The 22525-nt window shown below is 42.1% G+C and overlaps 3 protein-coding genes across 7 annotated transcripts in view; 1 reads left to right on the top strand and 2 right to left on the bottom strand.

The window, feature by feature from the left end:
- Positions 1 to 763: 763 nt before the first annotated feature.
- Positions 764 to 13413, bottom strand: slc38a6 (solute carrier family 38 member 6). 4 transcript variants are annotated; one of them, XM_068338142.1, is made up of 18 exons: positions 13341 to 13413; positions 13119 to 13219; positions 10738 to 10868; positions 10540 to 10613; positions 9700 to 9752; positions 9537 to 9576; positions 8667 to 8688; positions 7570 to 7686; positions 5686 to 5771; positions 5553 to 5611; positions 5408 to 5479; positions 4892 to 4948; positions 3193 to 3272; positions 3006 to 3106; positions 2783 to 2907; positions 2299 to 2443; positions 1879 to 1973; positions 764 to 1736 (listed from the first exon to the last, which is right to left on the bottom strand). In XM_068338142.1, the coding sequence occupies exons 2-18, from the start codon at positions 13209 to 13211 to the stop codon at positions 1653 to 1655; spliced, it is 1434 nt and encodes a 477-aa protein (XP_068194243.1). In that variant the 5' UTR covers positions 13212 to 13219; positions 13341 to 13413; the 3' UTR covers positions 764 to 1652. The 4 variants fall into 4 exon arrangements, with proteins under 4 accessions (XP_068194243.1, XP_068194244.1, XP_068194242.1 ...); XM_068338143.1 differs by having other exon boundaries at positions 10738 to 11118; positions 13341 to 13359; XM_068338141.1 differs by having other exon boundaries at positions 13119 to 13394.
- A 99-nt stretch (positions 13414 to 13512) lies between these two features.
- Positions 13513 to 16354, top strand: trmt5 (tRNA methyltransferase 5). Its single transcript, XM_068338140.1, has 5 exons — positions 13513 to 13536; positions 13668 to 14266; positions 14691 to 14815; positions 15103 to 15742; positions 16246 to 16354. The coding sequence occupies exons 1-5, from the start codon at positions 13532 to 13534 to the stop codon at positions 16314 to 16316; spliced, it is 1440 nt and encodes a 479-aa protein (XP_068194241.1). The 5' UTR covers positions 13513 to 13531; the 3' UTR covers positions 16317 to 16354.
- A 121-nt stretch (positions 16355 to 16475) lies between these two features.
- mnat1 (MNAT1 component of CDK activating kinase) overlaps positions 16476 to 22525 on the bottom strand; it is a 34580-nt gene continuing 28530 nt past the window's right edge. For both annotated transcript variants that reach the window (XM_068338145.1, XM_068338147.1), the window contains one exon: positions 16476 to 16798. In XM_068338145.1, coding sequence (XP_068194246.1) covers positions 16684 to 16798 — 115 coding nt within the window. In that variant the 3' untranslated portion in view covers positions 16476 to 16683. The remainder of the gene's footprint in view (positions 16799 to 22525) is intronic.

Genomic DNA, 22525 nt, shown 5'->3' with positions numbered 1-22525 from the left:
AGACAATTCATGGCCTTGTGATGAGCTGGCATCTCATCCAGGGGTGTACCCCACCTTTTGCCCAGCTGGCTAGGATTGACTCCAGCAAACCCGTGACCCACAAGTCAGATAAGCATCTGTAGATGAGACGAATCCAATCGTCTTGTCTACGAGAATATGTATGAATGAGTGGAAAATTCAATGAATGGATTTCATGTCTGTTCGAAAGTACACCAAACCACATTAAATGACATCCATATTAGCTGATCAATGTTTAAAAAAATAATATGAGGGAAAAAAATCACATCTACTCCACTTAATCAATAACTTAATGGCTCTTTTGGAGCACTTAACCACTAAACTGTCTTGCAGTCACTAAGGTTCCCATACTTTGCTACAACAGGAACCTGCTGTTCAAAAACTGTCATATCAGCTTTACCAAAAAAACATGTTTATATATAGCAAAATACTGTGTATCATTTACATTTTATTCATCGGACATTTTGCTAATAATTTCTGTGCACCTTTATTAAGTTGGACTTGAGACTATAATTTAAGTTCTTTTGGATTTTACTTGAGTCAAAAATATAAAGAGTCGCCACTGACTGTGGTGTATGTTTGGTGTCAGGAGAGGTTGTGGAGGAGCTTAAGGGTCAGGGACGTTGTCCTGCCCTGAGGAACCCTTTAAAAAAGAGAGTTTAAGAGCTGGGACTGTGTAGCTGGTTTGCTCATTTGACTAAACAGCATCATGATTAAACAACCCAAATATGCGACTTACGCTTTGATGAAAAGTTTTATTTTTGAGTTGAGTTCACTAGCTAGAGGCTGAAATTCTGGTACAATGCAGAAGAAATGCAGGTTACTACTATGAAAATGAAAATCAGACTGACAAGCAGTTGTTAAAGCAACAAATTGACATGTCAGAACATAAATTTCCCTTCATTGAATTCCAGCACACACACACACACACACACACACACACACACACACACACACACACACGCACACGCACACACACACACACACGCACTTAAATTAGAACAACTTGGAGAAAATAGTTGGTTCAAACAAAAAGTGACCGTTTTTAAAAAATCTGTAACCCAACTTTTCACTTTTTGTCATATTCATTAAAGCTCAAGAGATAAAAGCAGCACCAGAAACACCTGAGGATTTTCACCATGAATGGTATGGAATGAAACAAGAAAACATAATAAAGTGACTAAAATTAACATTTGTTCCAAAGTCATGAAGGAAATTAAATTAATAATTTTAAAATGTAAAACTATAAAAAAATTTCCCATGAACAGAATTTCCCAAAACAGTAAAACTATTAGTGTTCACACACTTTAAAAAAACCCCCCAAAACAAACACGTTTACATAAACCAGGTGATCTTCCACATAACATTAAATACTCTCAGAATGTGGAAATGAAAAATAAAAATGAAACATAAAATCAACTTAAAGGAAATGGACAATTTCATTTACAACTATCTCACCTCTCTTTTTTATCACATGCATTAAAATTTTGCTGAATTATAAGGAGTACAATCTGAGAATCAGTGATTGTGTAAACATTCTTATTTTATCTTACATGTTAGAATCATGAGTATTTGACACCGCTCCGTTTCTTTGCTCTTGTGTTCAATCTGGGAAAGTGGTGACGCATAAACTGTTAGGAGGTCGTCGTCCATGACATGACAATGACAGAGAGGCTGAGAAATCCCATAATCAAACCGAACACCACCAGAATCAAAGCCTAGGAACACAAACAGCACAAACACAGTTACATTAGTAAGAAGAAATATTAAAAATGTTCACACATAAGTTGGTGACTAACATGGAGTAAAAATGAATCCTTATTTGATCTTTATCTGTATTTTGAATATTTAAATCCTTACCCCAATGCAGTCAAAGGTTCTGAAAGATCTGTTGTTGATCTTGAGGTACAAAGTGCCAGGGAAAACAAACAAGAGGCAGCTAGATGTCGTGGATCCTGTGAAAGAAACCATGGAGGTGCTTACATTGCACAGACAACATACCATATGTCTGATAATAGATGTTTCATAAGCCAATCGTGCAGGACTGCACCATTAATTATGTATAAGCAGATCCAGGGATTTTAGACACTACAATAAATAATTGCAGAATATTGATATCTTGCCTGCTTTTAATGCATGCTATAGCTGAAGTCACATCATGATATTCAAAGGTTAGAGTTCCCCAAAACTATTGCATCTTTGAACTTAAAAAAAAAATCATATACAGTACATATTTACAAAAATCCTAATATCCAGTGAAAGAAACTTCTCTTCGCATACCTACTACACCAAACATCTGCCTGATGTCAGGAACAAAGATTGCCAACAGCAGCACCACACCCAGGATGAACAGAGTTGTCGTGACATGGATCACCCAACTGAAGGGACGTCCTTCAAACAGCAGCATAGTCACAGACTTACGGGCCTACAGCACACAAAAAAACAAACACACAAATAAGCAACGCTTGTTCCAATCAAACATTCTCTCAGAAAACTGTGTGAATAATTCAAACCAAATACTTGAAAAGAAAAATAACGGAACAGGAGAGGACCGTTCTGGACCACATGGAGGAATATGTCAATATTGGTGAGACTTTTTTAAATTTTTAATTTTACTTTAAAACCAAAACTTTGTTAAAAATTTAAGTCACAAAAAAATGTCAGAAAATGTCAAAACATTAAAAAGATTCTGAAGATTTAACAATATGGCATACATATGGTTACCTTCTGCTTGTGTTAAAGAGTCAGTGTCCGGTGTACTCACTGGGAACTGGATAAGAGGCACGGTCAGCAGCACAGAGCACAGGATAGCCAGTCTGACCATCATCACCATTATGTCATGAGGCAGGTACATATCATAACTGAGCAGTAGCTCAGATTCCACATGATCTATAAGCATAAGACAAACAGAGGGGGGGTACGAAGACAACAGATAAGTCTGAGCCAAAAGAAGTCGTTGATGGTAAAATGTGTCACGACAGACTTACTGTAGAAAGTGAGGTAGCCGAACACCGCAGAAATGAGGTAGAGCAGGAAAGTGAGACTGATGCTGACATTTGTAACATTCTGCATTTTGCTCTTGGTGGGTCTGATGGGCACAAGAACATTTACTGATAACAGATATCAAAATACAGAGTATAAGGAAAGGTGAAACTAAAAGGCCAGAGTTCTTACTTGTCCAGTTCGCAGTAGATTGGCAGGACGGATGTGTGGCACAGAAAAGAGAAAGCCATGGTGGGGATGGCGAAGGCGCTCTGAAACACACAACAATCAGAGCACAGCGTGAACAAATTAACAGCTTGCACTGTTACATTTAACTGACAGGGTGGGTGGGTTTGTGTAGCACTAATGACCATCTGGGCTGCACAGTGTGTCGATGCAAAGTTCAGGTTTGGGTAAGACCTATAAAGATCTTCTCACAAAAGTTTAAACAACTGGACTAAATGTCTTAGCATTCTGCACGCCGCATGTACATCAGAGTTCATTTTAACTCAAGAAAGTAGTGCATCCCTGGGATGCACTGCAACAAAAATTTGTGCATCCCAAAAGTAATAACAGAATATACGGTAAAAGCCGTATGCAAGGATTGAGTTTAGCCAATAGTACAATATAAAAACTAAACAAACTGTTAATTTTAATTATATTATTAATAATGTCATAACTGTTTATTGAGTCAAAAGAAAAAAAAGAATAAATTACATATCATTTTTTTAATCAAAATGTTAAAGCCTGGCAGTTATTCTTTTAAAAAAAGTTCTACAAATATTGTGTCAGTAAATTATTTGAGCATAGAGAACTCACCTCTTTACATTTGTTACGTCTGTTGACTCGTCTGCAAGGATGCTTAATACCGGAGATGCCTGAATTATTTCTATTAACTCTTTCTCTGCGACTGCGAGCCAAACCATCCAAAAGTAGGCTTTCTATGATGAACGAGTCATAATGTATGGTTTGTTGTTTAATGAGATCCACATCAGGTACACCAACGCCATGCATAAGTTCAATGATAGTTTTAAACTTGTTGAAGGGTATATTTTCAGCAGCCATCCATTTCACAACCTTTAAAATTTTATGTGCATAACACTGAATTGTGTTGTGTGCATAGCTCGCAATACATGTAGCTTTTTCCGTAGCTATCAACGTGCTTCACCCATGGAAACAATTGACCATTGATGTACAAATGCTCCGATTTTACTGGTTTTTGCTTGTCTTCTTCTGCCCCTTCATTCTTACTGTCCACAGAAATATCTGTCTTTTTGCCTTCATGAATTTTTGATTCATTTTTATCCATAAAAACACTGATTGTCATTTGTTTTTTTTCAGAGGCATGGTGATAATATAAGACTAACTCGTCGCTCTCTCACTGCTGCGTGCAAAATGAGCAGACGTCGTGTTGCCGTTACTCTCAATGCAAGTTGAGTCTCGTGCGAGACATAACGGCGATTTCCAGGTTCGAAATTTAAGTGGAGAAATGGATAAATTGTGAATATTTTTTGTTGAACGGAAGTGCATTTTTTCCCAATATTATATCGCGGAAAAAAGGTAGCATCGATTTTTTTTTTTATCGTCAGAATTTAAAGCTTGCGTCCGTGGGACGCACGCTGCCCGACGATCGTGCGTCCCCGTCAAAAGTTGTGCGTCAAAGACGCAAGGACACACGCAAACGAGAACACTGGTACATGCTGCCTTTATGTGTGACATAAATGTGACACACAGCTGCACAGTAGCTCCCATGTGTGCAGAGCCGACCCACTGGAGTGTGATTTTTCAACAGGGATGAACACAACTTCTTCATCTTGCCCCTACTCGATAAAAAGAAATAGAAAAAGATGGGAAAAACAAACAGTCATAAAGCCATGATTCATACACTTACCTTACTGGAGATGATAAAGAGTTTGGGTGTACATTCTGAGTCAGTGGAATTTGATACCTGGGGACACAAGGAGAGAATAATGTGTAACTTCTGATAGGATGACTACTGCGGTGTTGCCATGAATGAAAGGAACAAAGGGCTGGATTATGTTGGCTGGTTTTGGAGCTAAAAGAAAAGCATCCTAGATACACCAATCTACATTATCATTATTTACTTTTTCCTACTCCTTTTCAGACAGTGTCGACACCTTTCCAGCATATTTATTGTTTATTATCTTTATTTTTGTTTTTGTTATTTTAAATAAATGAACTTATTTATTCATTCATTCATTACATTATGACCTGCATAACTGATCCCCATCAGCCAGATTTAGCACAATGAATAAACTCTGTTCCATGTGTTTACCTCATGGCAGTGATCTCCTGCTCACCGTCACCACACCAGGGTTGTAGTGTCTTAGTGTATGTGTGCACACGGAAAAAGAACGCAGAAAGGTATTGTGGTTCTGGTTGTTACCTGGCAGCTGTAGGAAAGCGTAGTCACATTCTGGGGGAGTGGGCAGGGGATGGACCACTTCTTGACTACAACCTAATAGAAAAAAGTAAAATATATTAACAACAAAAAAGACAATGTTTTTTTTAGGGGATATATTAAAACTTACCACAACTACAAAGTAGAGCACACAGAAAGCGGCAAAACTGCTGCTGTATCCTAGGAAGCCTGTTAGGGTTCAAGAGAAATCTGGTGAGAAACAGGTATCATGACTCATGATGCTATCTCATGTCTATTTTTACCAATTTTCGTTAACATTGCCAGAGGTACAACAACACAAAGGGTGACGATGATCAGAACCACTCTGCCATCTTCATACCAGGCATGTCTAGAAAACAAAGAGACGTGAATTATTAAAAGGTCCGCCAGGAATCAAGTGCATTTGGCATCAATGCCTCCATGGTCTTGTAGCAGATGTCATGTAAGAGAAAGATGAATCTTCAGTATCTTGGCTGGCTCTGGAAATTTGTCTGCATTTCATGCTCAAATACAGAGTGACAGATTCATCATGTGGTATGAATTAGGGGCTTTAGCTCTTGCAAAGCATAACAATTATGTAATTCGCATGCAAACGTTGTGTCGCTCCATTATTGGAGACCACATTTCACTTGGAGAGAGGGAATAATATTTTCCTTTGCTGAGGGATAGCCTTGGTGGTTTATTCATGATTGGGGAGCTGAAGGAGGCGGAGGAGGAAGAGGAGGAGGAAGGAGGATGGGGTGTTCAAGGTGACACATGTGGAAAGCATGCCGGCTCCACTGGGGTCGGGGTTGGGTGGGACAGGCGCTGCTGTATGCTGGATCGCAGCGTGGGGGTCACGGGGGACTGGCTCCACCACTCTTTATTGGGCTCCCACAGTCGGCAGCACCTGCTCCGACCACATCAACACCCACTGACCCCTGCTTGGCAGATTCACAGCTGTGGCGTTACCGTAGGCGCTGACAGATTTGTCTCTGAGTCTACGCCGTTTCTGCCTTGTTACTAGACGTTAAGGGGACCTCTGTTTTGACTCCCCCCCACCACGCCTGACTCCCTCTTGTCCAATCACTTCTACTCCAACCTTAGTTCAGCTGAAGCACCCACCCGAGGCTTAGCTAGCCCTCTTCTCCATCTGGACTGTTATGCAGACACAGGGATGAGAAAGAAATCTTCATAACCGCTAGGATCTGGCTGCAGGCTTACCATAAAGGCACAGGATACATAGACAACCCATGAAATGTTGCACATTTTCATGCTATAACGAAACACAGGATAGCTCTTACTTAAGGTTAGAATTTGACTGCCAATCTCCACGCGTTTCTAAGGATCAGCATAAATCTGGCCAGCGCAGCACAAATCCACAGCTGTCCATGTCTCATAAACTGAACTGAAAAAGGAAGTGAGAATCTTAAATAGGACATACAGTCCATTAACGCAGACAAAAACTAAAAGACTGAGCTTTGCCATATTACGATAAACGAGGCAGAAAGAAACATTGGTGTTTCAATAAAAACAACTTGTTTATTTAGGCTTTGATGGACTTGAGTATGTGTCTGCTAACATCCCAGAGTCTCTCATTAACAAAAATGTTTTGCTTCCCTCAGCAGTGAGCTGTAATTAGAATGGCATAACCGATATCCCCTTGTATCAGTCTGATTCCGGTGAACATGTGCAAGAGATTTGGGGGTGAAAGGAGTACACTAATACAAAGCAGCTGCATGTGTGTGAGATTCAGATGTTGATGGATTGGGCTGAGAGCTGCAACAACTCTTGTTTTAACCAGTGTGGCCAATAATATAGTGATAAAAGTTACATTCTTGGCTGGGGATGAGGAGCTGTAGGCTTGTCCACGTTGGCCAATGAGAGACACGGGCTGTGGATGACAACTTCTCCTTAAGGATTAAAAAAAAGCCGCGGTTTCATGAGAGGCCTTCTTCCTCTACATTATTCATACATTAGCCATTGCCCTACAAATTCCAGTTTTGTGCAGCTTTGTGGTGCAGATGTGTCACATTTGACTTATTGGTGGACCAAAGTTATAATCTAGAACATCACGGGAACAAAAATGACTCATTTGTTATCTTAGTGCCGCTAATTTAAAAAGAATGGCTTCATTTCAGCCACAGCTGTGACATGTTGTTCCTTACTGGTGGGAGAGGGAGCTCACAGCGTTCTTTACACCCACCCTGTGCCGTCTGCCTCCATGAAACCTTGAATGGCTGCAGGAAGCTCTGACTTCAAGATGAACAAATAGGATGACATCGCTGAGAGAGAAGAGGGAAATGGTTCAGTAAAAAAAAAGAAGGAAAAAAAATGCACAACTGTATCGAACTACAAAATCATAAACACATCACATTGTCACAAGCAATCTTAAACTACTGTGAGTGGGCGGTGTGTTTTTCAGCTCAAGGGGATGGAAGGCAGGGTGGAGGGGGTACCGTGGCTCTGAGTTAATGCAGATGGGTGGAGTAGGCAGCTCAAGGGGATCACTGGCAAAGCCCTCAGCGCAGAGAAGCAGACACTACCCAGATCTCCCAACTGCTAGAGATTGGGAGTAGCAGCTGGGATGAAGAAGTGCAAAGAATGCTGACAATAATGATCTCTGACACTAATCCAGGTATTTCTTCCCCAAATCTGACTCAATAGGAAACAGGACAGCATGCCGCGCATACAGGCTGTACCATCATTCCATGGATAACCAATCAGAGAGGGGATAGAGGCCACTTCCTTAAAGTCATGCCAGGATTCAAAGACACCGGGAGGATAATGATAATGGGGAGATGATAATGGTTGCAGCAGGTAAAGAGGGGGTTTCCGGAGGAAATGGGATTCCATTATGGGCGTCAAATGTAAAGGAATATTGAGGAATTTAAATTTGTGAAGCAAGGCCAAGCCAGAGCGAGTTAGGACCCAAGTGCCCCAGGGGCAGGTCCTGCACTCAGCGTTAAATAAGCCTAGACCATAATCCCTCAGATCCTGTCTTTGTTTAGAAAAGAGAATTCCTCCATAACCCTCCAGCCCACACAGACACAAAGACACCCACTCTGTGGAAAAGTAATTATTGATAAGCACTCAGTTCTCTCATTAAGTGGTTATTCTGGGTCAGCAAAATAAAAATGAATCACATCACATGTAGCTAACACTGACAGGGATCACACTACAGGCATCAAGCGGTGATTTAGGTTCATGCATTTGGGTATTGTAAGCACACTTTCATCAGCATACCTGCTTTGATCATACTTACATCTTTAAATAAAAGAAAAATCCTTGAGTGAAGAGAAAAGGAATGTTATTGTGAGAATGGTAGGAAAGATTCCTGATAATCTGAACGCATGTGACAACTCATGGAAAATTGATGTGAACCGTTTGCACGTGGTCAGTATGGAGAGTAGGAGAGGGAGACAGAGTCACTTTCTATTCATTAGGAGCTAGAGAAGAGGCAGGCTGAGAGGGAGCCCCGGGCCAATCACTAATTAAAGTCAACTGGTCCATCAAGCTTTGGCAGTGCAGATGAATGTTTACCCAGACTGAGGCATATTGCACTGTTATAAAAGGGCCCTGCAGTGTAGACAAATGCATATGAGGAAGGCCAGCTCTCACACATATCGGCCCATGCTGGGTAAACCACAAACACACCAAAGGGCGGGACAATGATCCACTCAGCTGTGCCACTAATGACTGCAGAGGAGCTATCACCTCTGCTCCCCAACGTCTGAGGATCAACGTTTGTGGCTGAGGGAAGGATGGAGAGGCAGTAGGCTTGAGAGTGTGTGTGTGTGTGGGGGGGGGTCCCATTACGTTACTCAACACTGGGTGGGTTTACCATCAGTGATCAATTAGACGAGCAGTCAGGTTTCAGGCTCAGGGGAGGGAGCTGAGAGAGCAGCGGCTACATGGTCAAAGGTTATCTGGGAATCTGTATAACAGTCTTACTGGAAGGATGGACTATACCTGAGTAAGGGGTTCTGTACACCAGTAGGAGGCGTTATCCGCCTCCACTATAAAATGACCATGTCTGACCCTCCTTCAACATCTCTAAAAACCACAGTTGGTTTATGTCCAACATGGCAAAGATAGCGTATGTCACTGTACGGTGAAATAAGGGAAGACTTACCACCAACATTTTGGATGATAATAGTAATTCCAACCAGCGCCTGAAAAGAATTTGAACAGTCAGTGAGTGTGAATGTTTCCTGGCTATCCTCAAAATACAAGTATGTGAATTCCTTTACCATTTAAAAAAAATCTAATTCAGACTAATCCAAGGGACAACCAACCTTTCCTGGTTTTTGAAAGGCTCTCCCTCCAAGGTCTTCATATGAATTCATACCTATGAAAGTCAAATCCAAAATTAGATACACACCACTCTTAGAGCATTGCAATCCCATAACATGACAGGACCATAGATGGACAGCTTGAAAATGAAAGCAGCAGAACAGAAACATTTTCAAAATTTATAATCTGAAGGAGCCCCACAATGAGCTGGTGTCTTATCCGGGGTGTACCCCGCCTTTTGTACATAACCATCTGGGATAGACTCCAACAGACTAATGTCCTGCAGAGCAGAGAAGAGTCTTTCTGAGCCATCCAGAAAATGGAGAGAGGGAGGGATGATCTTAAGGATAAAGAAATAATGACCCAATTGACATCCTTAAAGTGCTTTTTACACTCAACACACGGCGCTTCCCATGTCCTGATGGCATTTTTTGATGTGTAAAAGCTGTGGCACTTCCTGTTAAAGATGATCAAATATTATGATGTCTCTGCCCTCTAGAAACAAACCCATATTTAGGTGAAAATGGATAGAGGTTAACTAGATTACCTGTTTTTATCTCATTTGATCTATTTTAAAATGTACACATATCAGATTGTATGATCAATGATCTAATCATGAGTGAAGAAAAGAGGGCATTGCTGTTTGTGTGTGTGTGTGTGTGTGTGTGTGTGTGTGTGTGTGTGTGTGTGTGTGTGTGTGTGTGTGTGTGTGTGTGTGTGTGTGTGTGTGTGTGTGTGGTTGTGTGTTTGTGTGGTGTGTGGTGTGTGTGTGTGTGTGTGTGTCAAATAAACTCTCAGTCTTGTGTTTACCTAAAGTGTTTACCTGTTGTTTGGTCTCTTACCTGTTTGGTCACATAACTTTAGGAGCAGATGTATTGAGTATGATGCCAGAGTTGACACTGTTGTCAACAAAATGCTAGAGAGGTGCACATATAGCAGATATTAGTTTTCAGGTAATTGTAATAATGTATCATTTCTTAAAACATCTGTCAGATAAACTGGTAGCACAATGGTAGCAGGCATACTGAGAGGACCCTCACCAAAAAAAAACTATTCCGGTGCTAGCCATAGAATAAGCTAGACCCAGTATACCACTGCCCATGATGGCGTTCATCATGTTGAACACGCTGGAGGCAAAGGAGGCTCCTTTGACTCTGACTGGCGCTGATCCCTGGACACAATCAAATGACATCGAAATAAAAATGTAAAACATTTGAACACAAAGGCTGTTACGTCTGCCTGGCTTGCAGAGCTTTTAAAGTCCATGGCAGGTGACGAGGCGAGGCTTGGGCCTGTCAGGAAGACGGCACACCACTCAGGAGATGGGCATGGTGAAGGGGTGTGGCCAGGAGTCCCAGAGACACTGCATCTGGCACTGACGAAGGAGGGCAGAGCATCCTGCAGCACTGCAGTGCCAGCAGCTAGGAGGCAGGGTCACAGAGGGATATACAATATAAACAATAGTCATGAGCTGCGGCCATAACAAAGGTGGAGAAAGAATTGGCTTTTTTGACAAATTTCATCAGCAACTGGTCCGTGCTGATGATGGATGCCATGAAACAGCAGGGAAGTGGCCCACAGGATCAGGAAATGGAAATGAGAACGTATTGCTTTAAATTTGAGCTGCTGGCTGTCTGACAGCTGCCTGAGCTCAGGATGAGGGGAGCTGCCCAAACTGTTTGACCTCTCTAATAGGGGATATCCCAGAGCCAACGAGTGGTAACTCTGGTGTCAGTGTCACAACAAGCTCAAACTGACCTGCTGAATCTGATTCAACACGGTTTAGAGTCCTGGAAGACAGGAATAATATATGACACGAGATGAAAATATAATCTGGCTGCAATTACAATGCAGCATAGAATTACTTCTAAAATACAATAACTAAACATAACCACATATTCATAAATATATTATTATTGTTCAGGAATAATCTTAGTGGTCATTAGTCAGTGTAATACTGCATAATCAAACAAGTAATGCTAGCAAAATACCGCTAATCTCAATATTTTTGGTCTGTTTAATGTTTGATCATTGATGATGAGAGTCATCCAGATAATGTGTTCACACACACGATTTAGAAGAAGTGGACTCTGTGAGCATCCTAACGTGACAATGTTAGGATGCTCACAGAGTCCACTGATTCCATCTAATCACAGGAACACACTACATGAATGACCCCGACTGATAGGTCCATTCATCAGCTCAAGTTATTGATGACCACTCTTGCAGGCTTCTTCAGTTAAGGCTCTTAAATGAGAGGTCAAAAAACTTCCAGTTGACTTTATTCAACAGAGACCCACTACTTCTGATGACACCAGAAAAACCACTTTTAACAGAATTGAATTTCTTTTGCTTCTCCACATCTTCAGAAAATGTAAAAAATTAGAATCAACCTAAAATATAGTTAGCATTTCATATTTATTTACTTAATTTAAAAATAAAATATTTATTCAAAGGGCCAAACAAATTATGGAGTCAGACAAAATGCACATGTCTCTTGTAGTCAAATTACAAATTTTGTCTAGTGATGACTTGTTAACATACACCATGGTACATATATGTACAGTCAGATAATAGATTATTTATTAAACTGCCCACTAGACTACTTCTGTACGCTGGAAGCCAAAAAACAGACATTTTGTTGCATATATTTAAGTGTTGTGTTTTTTGTACAATAATAAATAAAGTCTAAATCTAGGTCCAATAAAACCGATGATTTCCACACAGAATTTGTTTGAATATACTGATGAATGTTCAACCAGAACAATAGATTAACATTCAAAGCTAGAGCTGCACAATATTGGAAAACACTTATATTTAAATTTTTTTAAATATACATTGTTATAAAATGAAATTAATGTCCACTAGATTATATAAAGTATACTCTGAGAGTTTTCTTTTGATATACAGAAGCAGAGAAACATGGTTTGTTTGAGCACTGGCTTCAACTTTCTTGACATTAAATGTCCTGCGATACAGCGGGAAACAATAATCAATGTCTTTGCATAAATTTTGTAATGTGAAGCCCCAAACAAACCATCTGATCCTCAAGCAGCACTTCTCTGAGCTCACACGATCAATCACAAGTAATTAATGAGTAAAAACCCAAACGAGTTGTTATAACACCATCACCACTTGATGCAGCTGCAGCCACAGTACCGCAGGGTTAACACCTCTGAATTATGTTTTTACTTCATTGACTTAACAGATTATATTACTGCTCTCAAAAGCTGAATGTGATTTATTATTGAAATAGCAGTCTGAAATCTGTTTCAGATTTGACCTTTTTGCATAACACGTTTTTCAAAACAAGTGCATGATGTCTGTCACACACACGGGAGGGTAAAAGCTAATGAAATTAATTGCAGATGTCCACGTCTTCTAACTAAAGCCCTGCTTTAAACGCCGGTTTTGGACTTACATTAATTAATAGCGGCGCCGATTCGCTGCTTCCCGGCTCTCCGATGCCTGTTTCTCCAGGCGCGTCTCTGGTTGAACTTCCTAGAAAGCTCATCTTCTACTCTGAAACGGGACACAAACTGTAAGAAACAAACTCCCGCAGCACAGAATTCACCCTCCGACTGGTGGGAGCAGGAGAAGCGGTAGAGGAATTATTCCAACTCCTTTTTAATCGCATTTATACTTCGTTCTTATCAACTTGTCAGCTGATTGTTGTTGACGATCTTGGTCACGTGCCTCACTTCCGCGTCGTGTTTTTAACGTCAGGAGAAAGATCTGTCCAATCAGAGATCAAGTCTCTACTCGATTGACCAATCACGAGTCAACTCCGGTCGCCCACCAATGACGCAATTCAAGCATGTCCGAAAGTCAAGTATGAGGTGAGTTCTGTGCGCTACATCTCAAACTACCGGCAAATGTCGCGTTTATGTCGCCATTTTTACATGTTTTACCTATTCAAGAGTTATAACATGCGTTTTTATGTCCCTGATAATTATTTTCGTCCTTTCAGGCTTCCGTACAGAGTATTTGCAAATATATTAAGTCACACAAGCCGCAAATCTGCCGCACTTCCCCTGCGTCTTCACCCCGCAGCAAGCCTGTCAGCCTCAGGTGGTTCTGTATTTGTTGTGAAACCCGTAATGGAGCCTAAACTGTACCGACCCCCTCCAGAGGTCCAGGGGATGATCACCCTGGACAAAGAGGCCTTCACGCAGACGATTACTGTCCCAGCTCTACGAGTGCCAACTAGTGTGTTAAACAAAGTGGTGAAGAGCCTGAGGAAGTCCGCCATCCAGCGCCCAGGTGTCCCTAGAGTGGTTCACGATAAAGAGGAGAGCAGCGACTTTCGTTTGGTCCTGTTGGACCCCCATAAAGTGTCCTCGACCACCTGCTTTAGTGAATCAGAGGTTGACGATCTCAGGGCGTTTGGTGTCCTCGAGGGGCTGCAGTCCTATGATCTGACTCTCACATACGACAACCTGAAGGCTGAAGAGGTGCTGGAGGCGGTGCTGCCTCAGGGTCAGGATGTGACCTCTGGGTTCAGCCGGGTGGGACACATCGCACACCTGAACCTGAGGGACCACCAGCTCCCATACAAGAACCTCATAGGTGAGAGGCACAAGTACACTCATGGGATTTAAAAACGCACCACTGTGTTTAATTTTCTAATTTGGTGTGGTAGTCTGCATTGTATGAAAACAACCTTCATTCTATTCCTGATGAACTTCTGATTATTACATTTGATCAACAACAAAACCACTAAAAAATGGGAAAACCGTACATTTTAGAGTCACCGCAGCTGGAGTAAACAAGATTTTACACAATCAGTGTCTGTCCTCCAGTAGCATGGATTATATTTCCAAACTCAGCGATTTGTTCAGTGTATTGCTTCACTTCCAGTATAGTGGCATGATCCCAGTCATGTTGTCCCAGTTGAGGTATTCTCGTTGACTTCATTTGTAGGGGTCATATGAACATTTTTTTACACAATGCTCTGACAAAGATATTTCATTGTTGGTGTCGTCCACTGCAGGTCAAGTTATCATGGACAAAAACCCAGGGATTACCTGTGTGGTCAACAAGACAAAATTAATTGATTCCACGTACCGCAACTTCAAGATGGAGATGCTAGCTGGAGAGGAGAACATGGTTGCCAAAGTAAGTTAAGGTGAAAACAGACCACTAGACTTTCCAGGTGTATTATTACGGGTGTTGATGTCATAAGAAAAAACCCAAAAATCAATATAAACACACACATATGTTTATATGTATAGAATGTATATTTTTCTGTGTGTATGATTTTATTAGTTTTAATATAATACGATAAATCACAAATCTAAGTTATCCCATATTAATTATACACACATTACATATTATTGTGTTTTTTATCTTAACGTATATTCCGATCATTGACTGCTGATCAATGTTATGTTCGTCTGCTGCAGGTCAAAGAAAACGGGGTGACATACGAGTTTGATTTTTCCCACGTATACTGGAATCCCCGGCTGAGCACAGAGCACCATCGTGTGGTGCAGCTCATCAAACGTGGAAACACCGTGTTTGATGTCTTCGCTGGCGTTGGACCCTTTGCTGTCCCAGCTGCCCGTACGGGCGCCAATGTGCTGGCCAACGATCTCAACCCTGAGTCGTACCGATGGCTACAGCACAACTGCAAACTCAACAAGATGGAAAAGAAAATTAGAACGTTTAACCTGGATGGCAGAGACTTCATTCAGGGACCCGTGAAGCAGGAGCTGCCTGCACTTCTGAAAGCAAAAGCCAGTGTTCATTTTGTGATGAACCTGCCTGCCTTGGCTCTGGACTTTCTGGATACATTCAGGGGATTGTTGCCTCAGGAGCATTCCTGTGATGAAAATCTACCAATGGTGTACTGCTACTGTTTCTCTAAAGACGATGACCCTAAGACAGACGTCGTGAAGAAGGCCTCCTGCAGCCTCGGGTTCCCCCTCGAGGGCCAGTGTTCTGTGCATTTTGTTCGTAATGTAGCACCCAACAAAGAGATGATGTGTGTGAGGTTCAGAATTCCAAAAGAAGTCCTTTTCAACAGTGATCACGAACACACAGGTGAGAATTCAGAAAAGCCTGACGGATTTAAAATAAATTGAAGGCCTTTAGAGAACATGAAATAGAAAATAATGTAGGAACCTAATTCAAACATCTTACACAAAATGTCTTAAAAAATAAAAGACATCATACAGGTAATTGTTTTTATGAGTTTTCAGAGTAAAGAAAAAAAAACTCAATTACACTATTATTATTGTTAATTATTGACTTTTGAAATACAGAGCAAAAAACCCCATATTATCACAACTTTTTCCCTGGCATGAATTTGAAGGTTGTTGTTTTTTTCTTGCATAAAAACTTCAAACAAAACTTCAAAAATAAATAAGTCTACTTCATCAAAAGTAGATTTATTTAGGTCCTAATCTGAGAATATTTACAAGCTCACGGTTATCTCTGATGATGATTTTATTTAATTCACAGGTCAAATGTGGAAAATGCTTATTTCAAATATGGTAGACAGTAAAACAAATTTATGTGATTAAATTAATTTTGTTTTTCCACAGAGACTTCAGCAGAACCAGCCCCAAAGAGACAGAAGTATGAAGCTACAGACTCCACACATTCATCTTATTAATCCTTCACTAAGAAGCCTGCAGTGATCTTTTAAAAATTGTAGTTTCTTATTCCAAGATTACTACTCCCATAAATGACTTCCTTTGTTAGTATCAGACTGTTGGGTCTTGTATTCACAGCTTGACATCATACTGTACAGTTAAAATAAAATCCTTAAAAATGTCTGTTCAGTTTTATTGAAATATTAAATATGAACACAAAATATAAAACGACATACAGTCTAACCAAAAAATCAGTCAGAACGCAGTTCTGAACAACAGCTGCTTTTGGTGCCATGGCGATCCTTTTCTGCAGTGACTTTAATGGTCCTTTTAGTAGCATTTCTGTGTGGTGGCCGTTGTGCTGACTGAGCTGTGATGTGCTCAGCTTCATGTATAGAAAAGCCCACTGAGAGCGTCCTCGACGGCTCGAAGACATGCCAAAGCTGAAGTGTATCCTCCAGCTGTGTCCTGAGGCAAGGCAGCCCGCACGTGGTTCAGATACCTGAGAACACACACAGATCCCCTGGTTAGTAACAGCAGTGAGCTATTTTCAATGACTGACTGGCAGTCCCAATTTCTTTTTTCAAAATTAGTTTCTGTGAGTGTAACCTGAGTGAAAGTTTATTCTTCATTAAATCCACACTTAAAGTTATTTTCTCTGGCTCTCCATGACCCGCTGGCCTTTTGATGAGTTCAACAAAGACAGACGTACTCATACACTAACACTAGAACACCCTGTGTCTAAAAGACTCTATCCAACATGGCTCTATTAAAGTATTATAGATGTCTTTTACTTTTTAAGTGTGAACAGATGGATCCTGCAAGACTTTTCGGGATCTTAAGTGAAGCCAAAAGTCACTGTTTATTTTCACATTCTTGCAGACAGAAAAACATTCACACTGTTAATACTGTCTCCACATCGTGTCCCCACAGTGAAAGATGTCCTTCTACTTTGTGTGTGTGTGTGTGTGTGTGTGTGTGTGTGTGTGTGTGTGTGTGTGTGTAGAGGGGCTGACTTGTTTCCCCACCCACACTAATCCTTCCTCGTGAGCGTTGCTGTCAAAAAGTCACTAAGCAAGAAACCTGCATGCACGTTCCACACTAGTAGTGTGTAACTGCAAAGCTAAAAAGACAATAAGACGACACGTAGCATAAACTGTCATTGCCCTACAAGCCACCCCCCCTGCAGGAATCATAGTCCCACAATGGGCTAGAACCCTCACTTGAGTCTGGCTTTAAGGCTCCTGTTCCTGAGAACCGGAGAAACTTCAAAGTGACATGGAAATCAAGCGCACAGACAGCCTTCTGTGACCATTCAAACGGCTTTACCCAGTAACCTAACACTTTTCATGGAGGCCAAGCGGTGAGGTGTGTAAGAATGCATCTCATGAAAAAAATTAGCCTTCACATAACATAGAAGTTGAAACATACATGTCTGCGTGACAACAACAAAACGACAAAGTTGTGCACATGTCACATGAGATGACCTTGTTTTACAGTAGACAGTGAAACTGAGAGGAACAAAGGCAAGAGATGTCAATCAGGTTTGGCACACAAAGACCACTCATCACCCACTAGAGAAACAACACACAAGTTCAAAACAGGAGGCCCAGTGATTAATAATAACTTCATTAGGCCCAAGCTGCTGTAGCCTGTCCTTCAGAGCACTTGAGGGAGGTCTTCTCATATGGCTTCCTGCATCAGATGAGTGCTATCTATTGATTATATTGTACTGGCCCTTTTTAATGGTGAAAAAAGTGGGCTATTTACAGCCTGGCTAAGTCTGCTCTTCCTGCTAATCTAATCCCCAAGCTACTCATGTGGTCATTCCTTCCAAGAAAGCTGAGAGCTCTGTGTAACTTTATACCTGCCTGCCCCTAAGGAGAGAGAGAAAGAGACCAAAAAGAGAACATGAAGGAAAGGGAGGGAAAGGGTGAGTGGTGCCGATGGGGGATGGGGTGAGGAATAGAAAGAGGAGGCAGAACGTGAGGGGAAATCACCTTTGGGCATCATCATCATCACAAGTCGTCTTCTCCTAAACCAACCGCGTCTGCCCTCTGCTCACCCCAAACACACAACGTTTGTTCAGTTCTGCTATATTAAGTCGGCCGCTTTTTCCGCATCTTCCTGTAAGGGTGAACTGCAAATACGTCCGTACACGAAAGTGGGCATGGATGTTCGTGAAGCCGAAAGATAAACCCGGCTCGTTTCACATGACTGTACTTGACAATGCAGACACATTGAGATAGGAGTGGACTAAACGCCTAAACGTGTGACAACATGTTTATGAGTTTAAAATGTTAAGCAAACATGCTCAAAAAAAAAAAAAAAAACAGGCAAGAGTTCTCCAATGCATGCAATTATAAAACTACATGGAAGACACACACACACACACACACACACACACACACACACACTTCGACTCCTCTGATACTACAGTTTCACTCTGTGCACTCACAGTCTCCATACCCCCACACCACCACCACTCCATCAACCACCCCATCCCATCTTTCTCCCTTTCTCTCTGAGGACTGGACTGCCTTTTGTTCACAAGGCCCTGAAACCCAAGCCGTTTCGGCCGGTAACATCTTTCACTCTCTGGGCCCCACTGGAGCATTAGCTGCAACTCGATACGGGTCTTTTCAAAGCACCATTTTATTGGGTAAATATGGGTCACTTCTTTGGACTGGCCCATTATGTCGCTTGGGGGGTGGGAGTGGGAAAAGACGAGTGCAGGTGATGAAAACAACTGAATGACACAGTGCGACAGTATGTATGTCGGACTGCAACTGCTTCAAGGCAATATGGCAGGGGTTTTCCATTAGTGCATACAGTCTTCCCTCACCATAAATGATGTGCATGAACTGCTGTTAAATTAATTTTGCTTTTTTTCCCCCTCAAAGACTCAATACAGGATTTAGTGCTTGGATTATTTTACAACCTCTGCTTATACTCTCTGCTATTATGCATTTCTTTCAAAAAGCCATGTGCCGTTGGATCAAAACTGCTCAGAGCTAACAGCATTTTTCCACTTGCATCTGGAACATTGAATACCTGGGCAATGTCTCCTGCTAATGCTAATAACGGTCAGAGTTTTTCCTGACAGGATCCTGAAAGTATTCCCTCCTCTGGCTGCCTGGAAAACACAGCACAACCCCATCTCTAATTCAAAGTGAAAAGATAAGTGGCAAAATGTTCCGGGGGTTCAGCGTGAATTTCAGCAAGAGAATGTGCGTTTGGATCTGTGATGCTGCTGCAGAACATAGAGAGTTTCTTCAGGGCAATAGCTGCAAGCTTGGGACACCAGAGGGAAAACATCAGGTATCAGACAGAGGTGCACGACACGTTGGGCCTCTTGTCTAGACTCCATGTGTTGACTGCAACTGTCTTAAGAAGGGCTGCAGAGGCATAGGCTTGATGGAAAAGAAAAGAGGCATCTAACTCTGCAATAACTTCAACAAGAAGACACTCAACAGACGGTCAGCACAAAGACACACAGGATAATGGAGCAACGTGAGTCAGTCTTCAATAAAAATGTGTAATTATCACATGTGGTCTGGATACTTTTATACACAAATATTTCAACCTCTTTTTTAGAAGTAGAAGAAGTCAAAGGATGATACACTGGCTCCTTCAGTGGGACAGAATGTGAAAGGACAAAATCTAAAATCGATGAGAATTTTCTGAGCGATTTCCCCTCCAAAGCGCTGATCTGAGACCTGGCCTCAGTTTGCCACCTGTCCGCTCTTACAACGCCCTCACTGATCCAGGGTCAGTATTTGTTTTGACTTCCCTGAAGGATGAAAGCACTTTTTGAATACAGCTTGTCATCAGCACAATTTGTGACTCAAACAGGGTGTTGACTTTCAGTCAGCTGGGGAGGATTCACCTCTTTTTAGAACAACACTGGACGGAAAAATGACATCTACAAAGTTGGATCGATAAAACCTATCCTGTCTGAGGTGAACTGAGGGACTGAAGCCTCATTAGTTATGTTTATTAAACCAACGGAGTCTCCACTGGTGTGTTGAGTGCACGAAGAGGGCAGCTGAAAAACACAGGCCAGGATATATCTGAACAGAGGTTGCCCCATACTTCTGAAAGGCCAGTCATGGGGTTGCTGGATGGCAGGGTGAATGTCCGGAAGTCTTCCTTTAGCGCTCTACTCTGGCAGCAGTTGCGGATTCCTGGCTGGGAAATGATGGGACTTTGGGGGGGGGGGGGTGCAGAGCCATACACCTGCCAGATGATTTGTCATTATAGAGGGGTCAGCACTCAGCTGTCACCCCCTAATCACCCATCCTACCCCTCAAATCAACCCCCTTCACTCCCCATCCTCCACTCCAGCCCTCCAAAAACACCCCCTGCATTCCTCAGGCAGCTCCAGTTTCACTCACAGCACTGCTACCCCATCTGCCCCTCCTTCACACACTCTACCCTGAGAGAAAATGTACCCCTGTGAGAGACACAGCACACTGAGCGCATTGTGTGTGTGTGTGTGTGTGTGTGTGTGTGTGTGTGTGTGTGTGTGTGTGTGTGTGTGTGTGTCTCATGTGTGCTCATACAACCATGTGTGTCTACACAATCCACGTGTGTGAATGTATTGTTTATCCAAGAGCAAAGCTGTTTGCATTGATACCAAAGGGCATCCTATGGAGCTGAATCTTTCCATCGGAGATCATGTGATTTGGTTTTGGCTGCAGTCAAGAAACAAAACCCCCACAGACAAGCAAAACACAGAAGGGCTCTCACAGGTATACTATATCTGTCAACAGTGGTCTGTCGTCACCACGGGTCATAGGTCACACTCTTTTCCATCAAATGCAGTTTCCTTTAGGATGTGCAAAAAATATTGTTAACCATTAGCCTATCCACCTCCGCCAGATAATCTCAAGTTGTTCTCTGTGTGTCTGAGTGCAGTTACATCATATCCTCACAAGTCTACAGGCCCCCTTATCAATTAGCAAGTGTCTTATCATCACCAATGACAGCATCTGCATTCAGAGAGGAGCAGAGGGGAGGTGGGTATCACTAACATTTAGGTGAGGGCAGAACATGTTTAGTGTTAACAGAAGCTTTGGGAGACACTTGACATTAATGCTAAGAGAAAAACATTCTCACATGGAGTGACTGACAATTTGTTAGCTGTCCTGGAGAGGGCAGCTCATTGGTATTTGTGTTGATCACTTAGGGAACTACATGTATTGCGTCTAGGGAAGAAAATATTGTGAACAGGCATATTATGCAGACATATTGTGCTACTTGTGTCAAATTCAACTTAACTTCCTGGTAAACATGTAACCCGTCATTGCCCATTCTGCCTGGGCCCTGCACCTCCTCCATCTAACCTGACGGGGGCAGTAGAGGCTGGCTGACAGGCCTGGCTCACAGCCTCACTCCAAACCACAACAGCCATGGGCTTTGGAGAGGCATCACACAAACTGCCGGCTACTTGATACACAGAGCATCTTTCTTTCGTCTCCTGAGCTGCCACCTGATAACTCGGCCCCCTGGAGAGCTGAGGGGGTGACTAGACTGGGGAGAAAGGATAATGGCATGACATCAGTGTCATCGTTAACCAAATGGGGTCATAAACAATGGAAAGACATATGCTGTTCGGTGAATGCCTGCCAACTGGAGGCACACCCATATAGGCAGCAAAGGAGCCTTGACAGTTAGATTTTAACATTCTGGGAATAGAGAACCAATCCAGAGAGGAAGAATAGAGTTTTCCTGAGGGGGTTGCATCCACAGGTATCATTTACTAAATCACCTCAAGCACTAGGGAGAGACAAAGAGGATTTCAGTTAGGGAGAATGATGGGAATGGAGCAAAGTAGGGGAATGGATGAAAACAAAAAGACAGGGAAAGGTACAAGAGGGGGAGACTGATAACACATACATCATAGTGGAGAAATGCCTTCTATTATGAGGTGTGTGTGTGTGTGTGGGGGGGGGGGGGGTGCTGGCCCCACATGATGGTTTGTTTTTTTTTCTCTCCAGCTCTTAAGATGGGAAAATGAGTCCACTAATCCTGCTGCACACTGCCGGGCCCTTTGCCCTCAGGGCGAGGAGCAGGGAAGAGGAACAATGTTCAGATCTGTTGATATTTGTGTGAGACACATGCTCAAACTGAACATCGTCAAAATAAAAATATACAGGTGTAGACAGCATGTGGTTGATTGGTAAAGCTCTTCATAGAGCTCTTTGTGTCAAAATCATTAGGAGAT

Source organism: Antennarius striatus, chromosome 17 (genome assembly GCF_040054535.1).
Source record: "Antennarius striatus isolate MH-2024 chromosome 17, ASM4005453v1, whole genome shotgun sequence".
NCBI lineage: Eukaryota > Metazoa > Chordata > Actinopteri > Lophiiformes > Antennariidae > Antennarius > Antennarius striatus.
The sequence above is the reverse complement of the archived record's forward strand: the minus strand, read 5'-3'. Positions and strand labels throughout refer to the sequence as shown.

Excerpts from the sequence above, each read along its gene's own strand:
- trmt5 (XM_068338140.1), top strand. Across the intron at positions 14,267-14,690 it reads CCCATACAAGAACCTCATAG|GTCAAGTTATCATGGACAAA; the intron begins GTGAGAGGCACA and ends CGTCCACTGCAG. Across the intron at positions 15,743-16,245 it reads CAGTGATCACGAACACACAG|AGACTTCAGCAGAACCAGCC; the intron begins GTGAGAATTCAG and ends GTTTTTCCACAG.
- slc38a6 (XM_068338142.1), bottom strand. The coding sequence starts at position 13,211 with ATGAGCTTTCTAGGAAGTTCAACCAGAGACGCGCCTGGAGAAACAGGC. Across the intron at positions 8,689-9,536 it reads TATCATCCAAAATGTTGGTG|GATTTTTCTTTTATTTAAAG; the intron begins GTAAGTCTTCCC and ends TCTTCACTCAAG. Across the intron at positions 5,772-7,569 it reads GTGAGCTCCCTCTCCCACCA|ACATGCCTGGTATGAAGATG; the intron begins GTAAGGAACAAC and ends TTTGTTTTCTAG.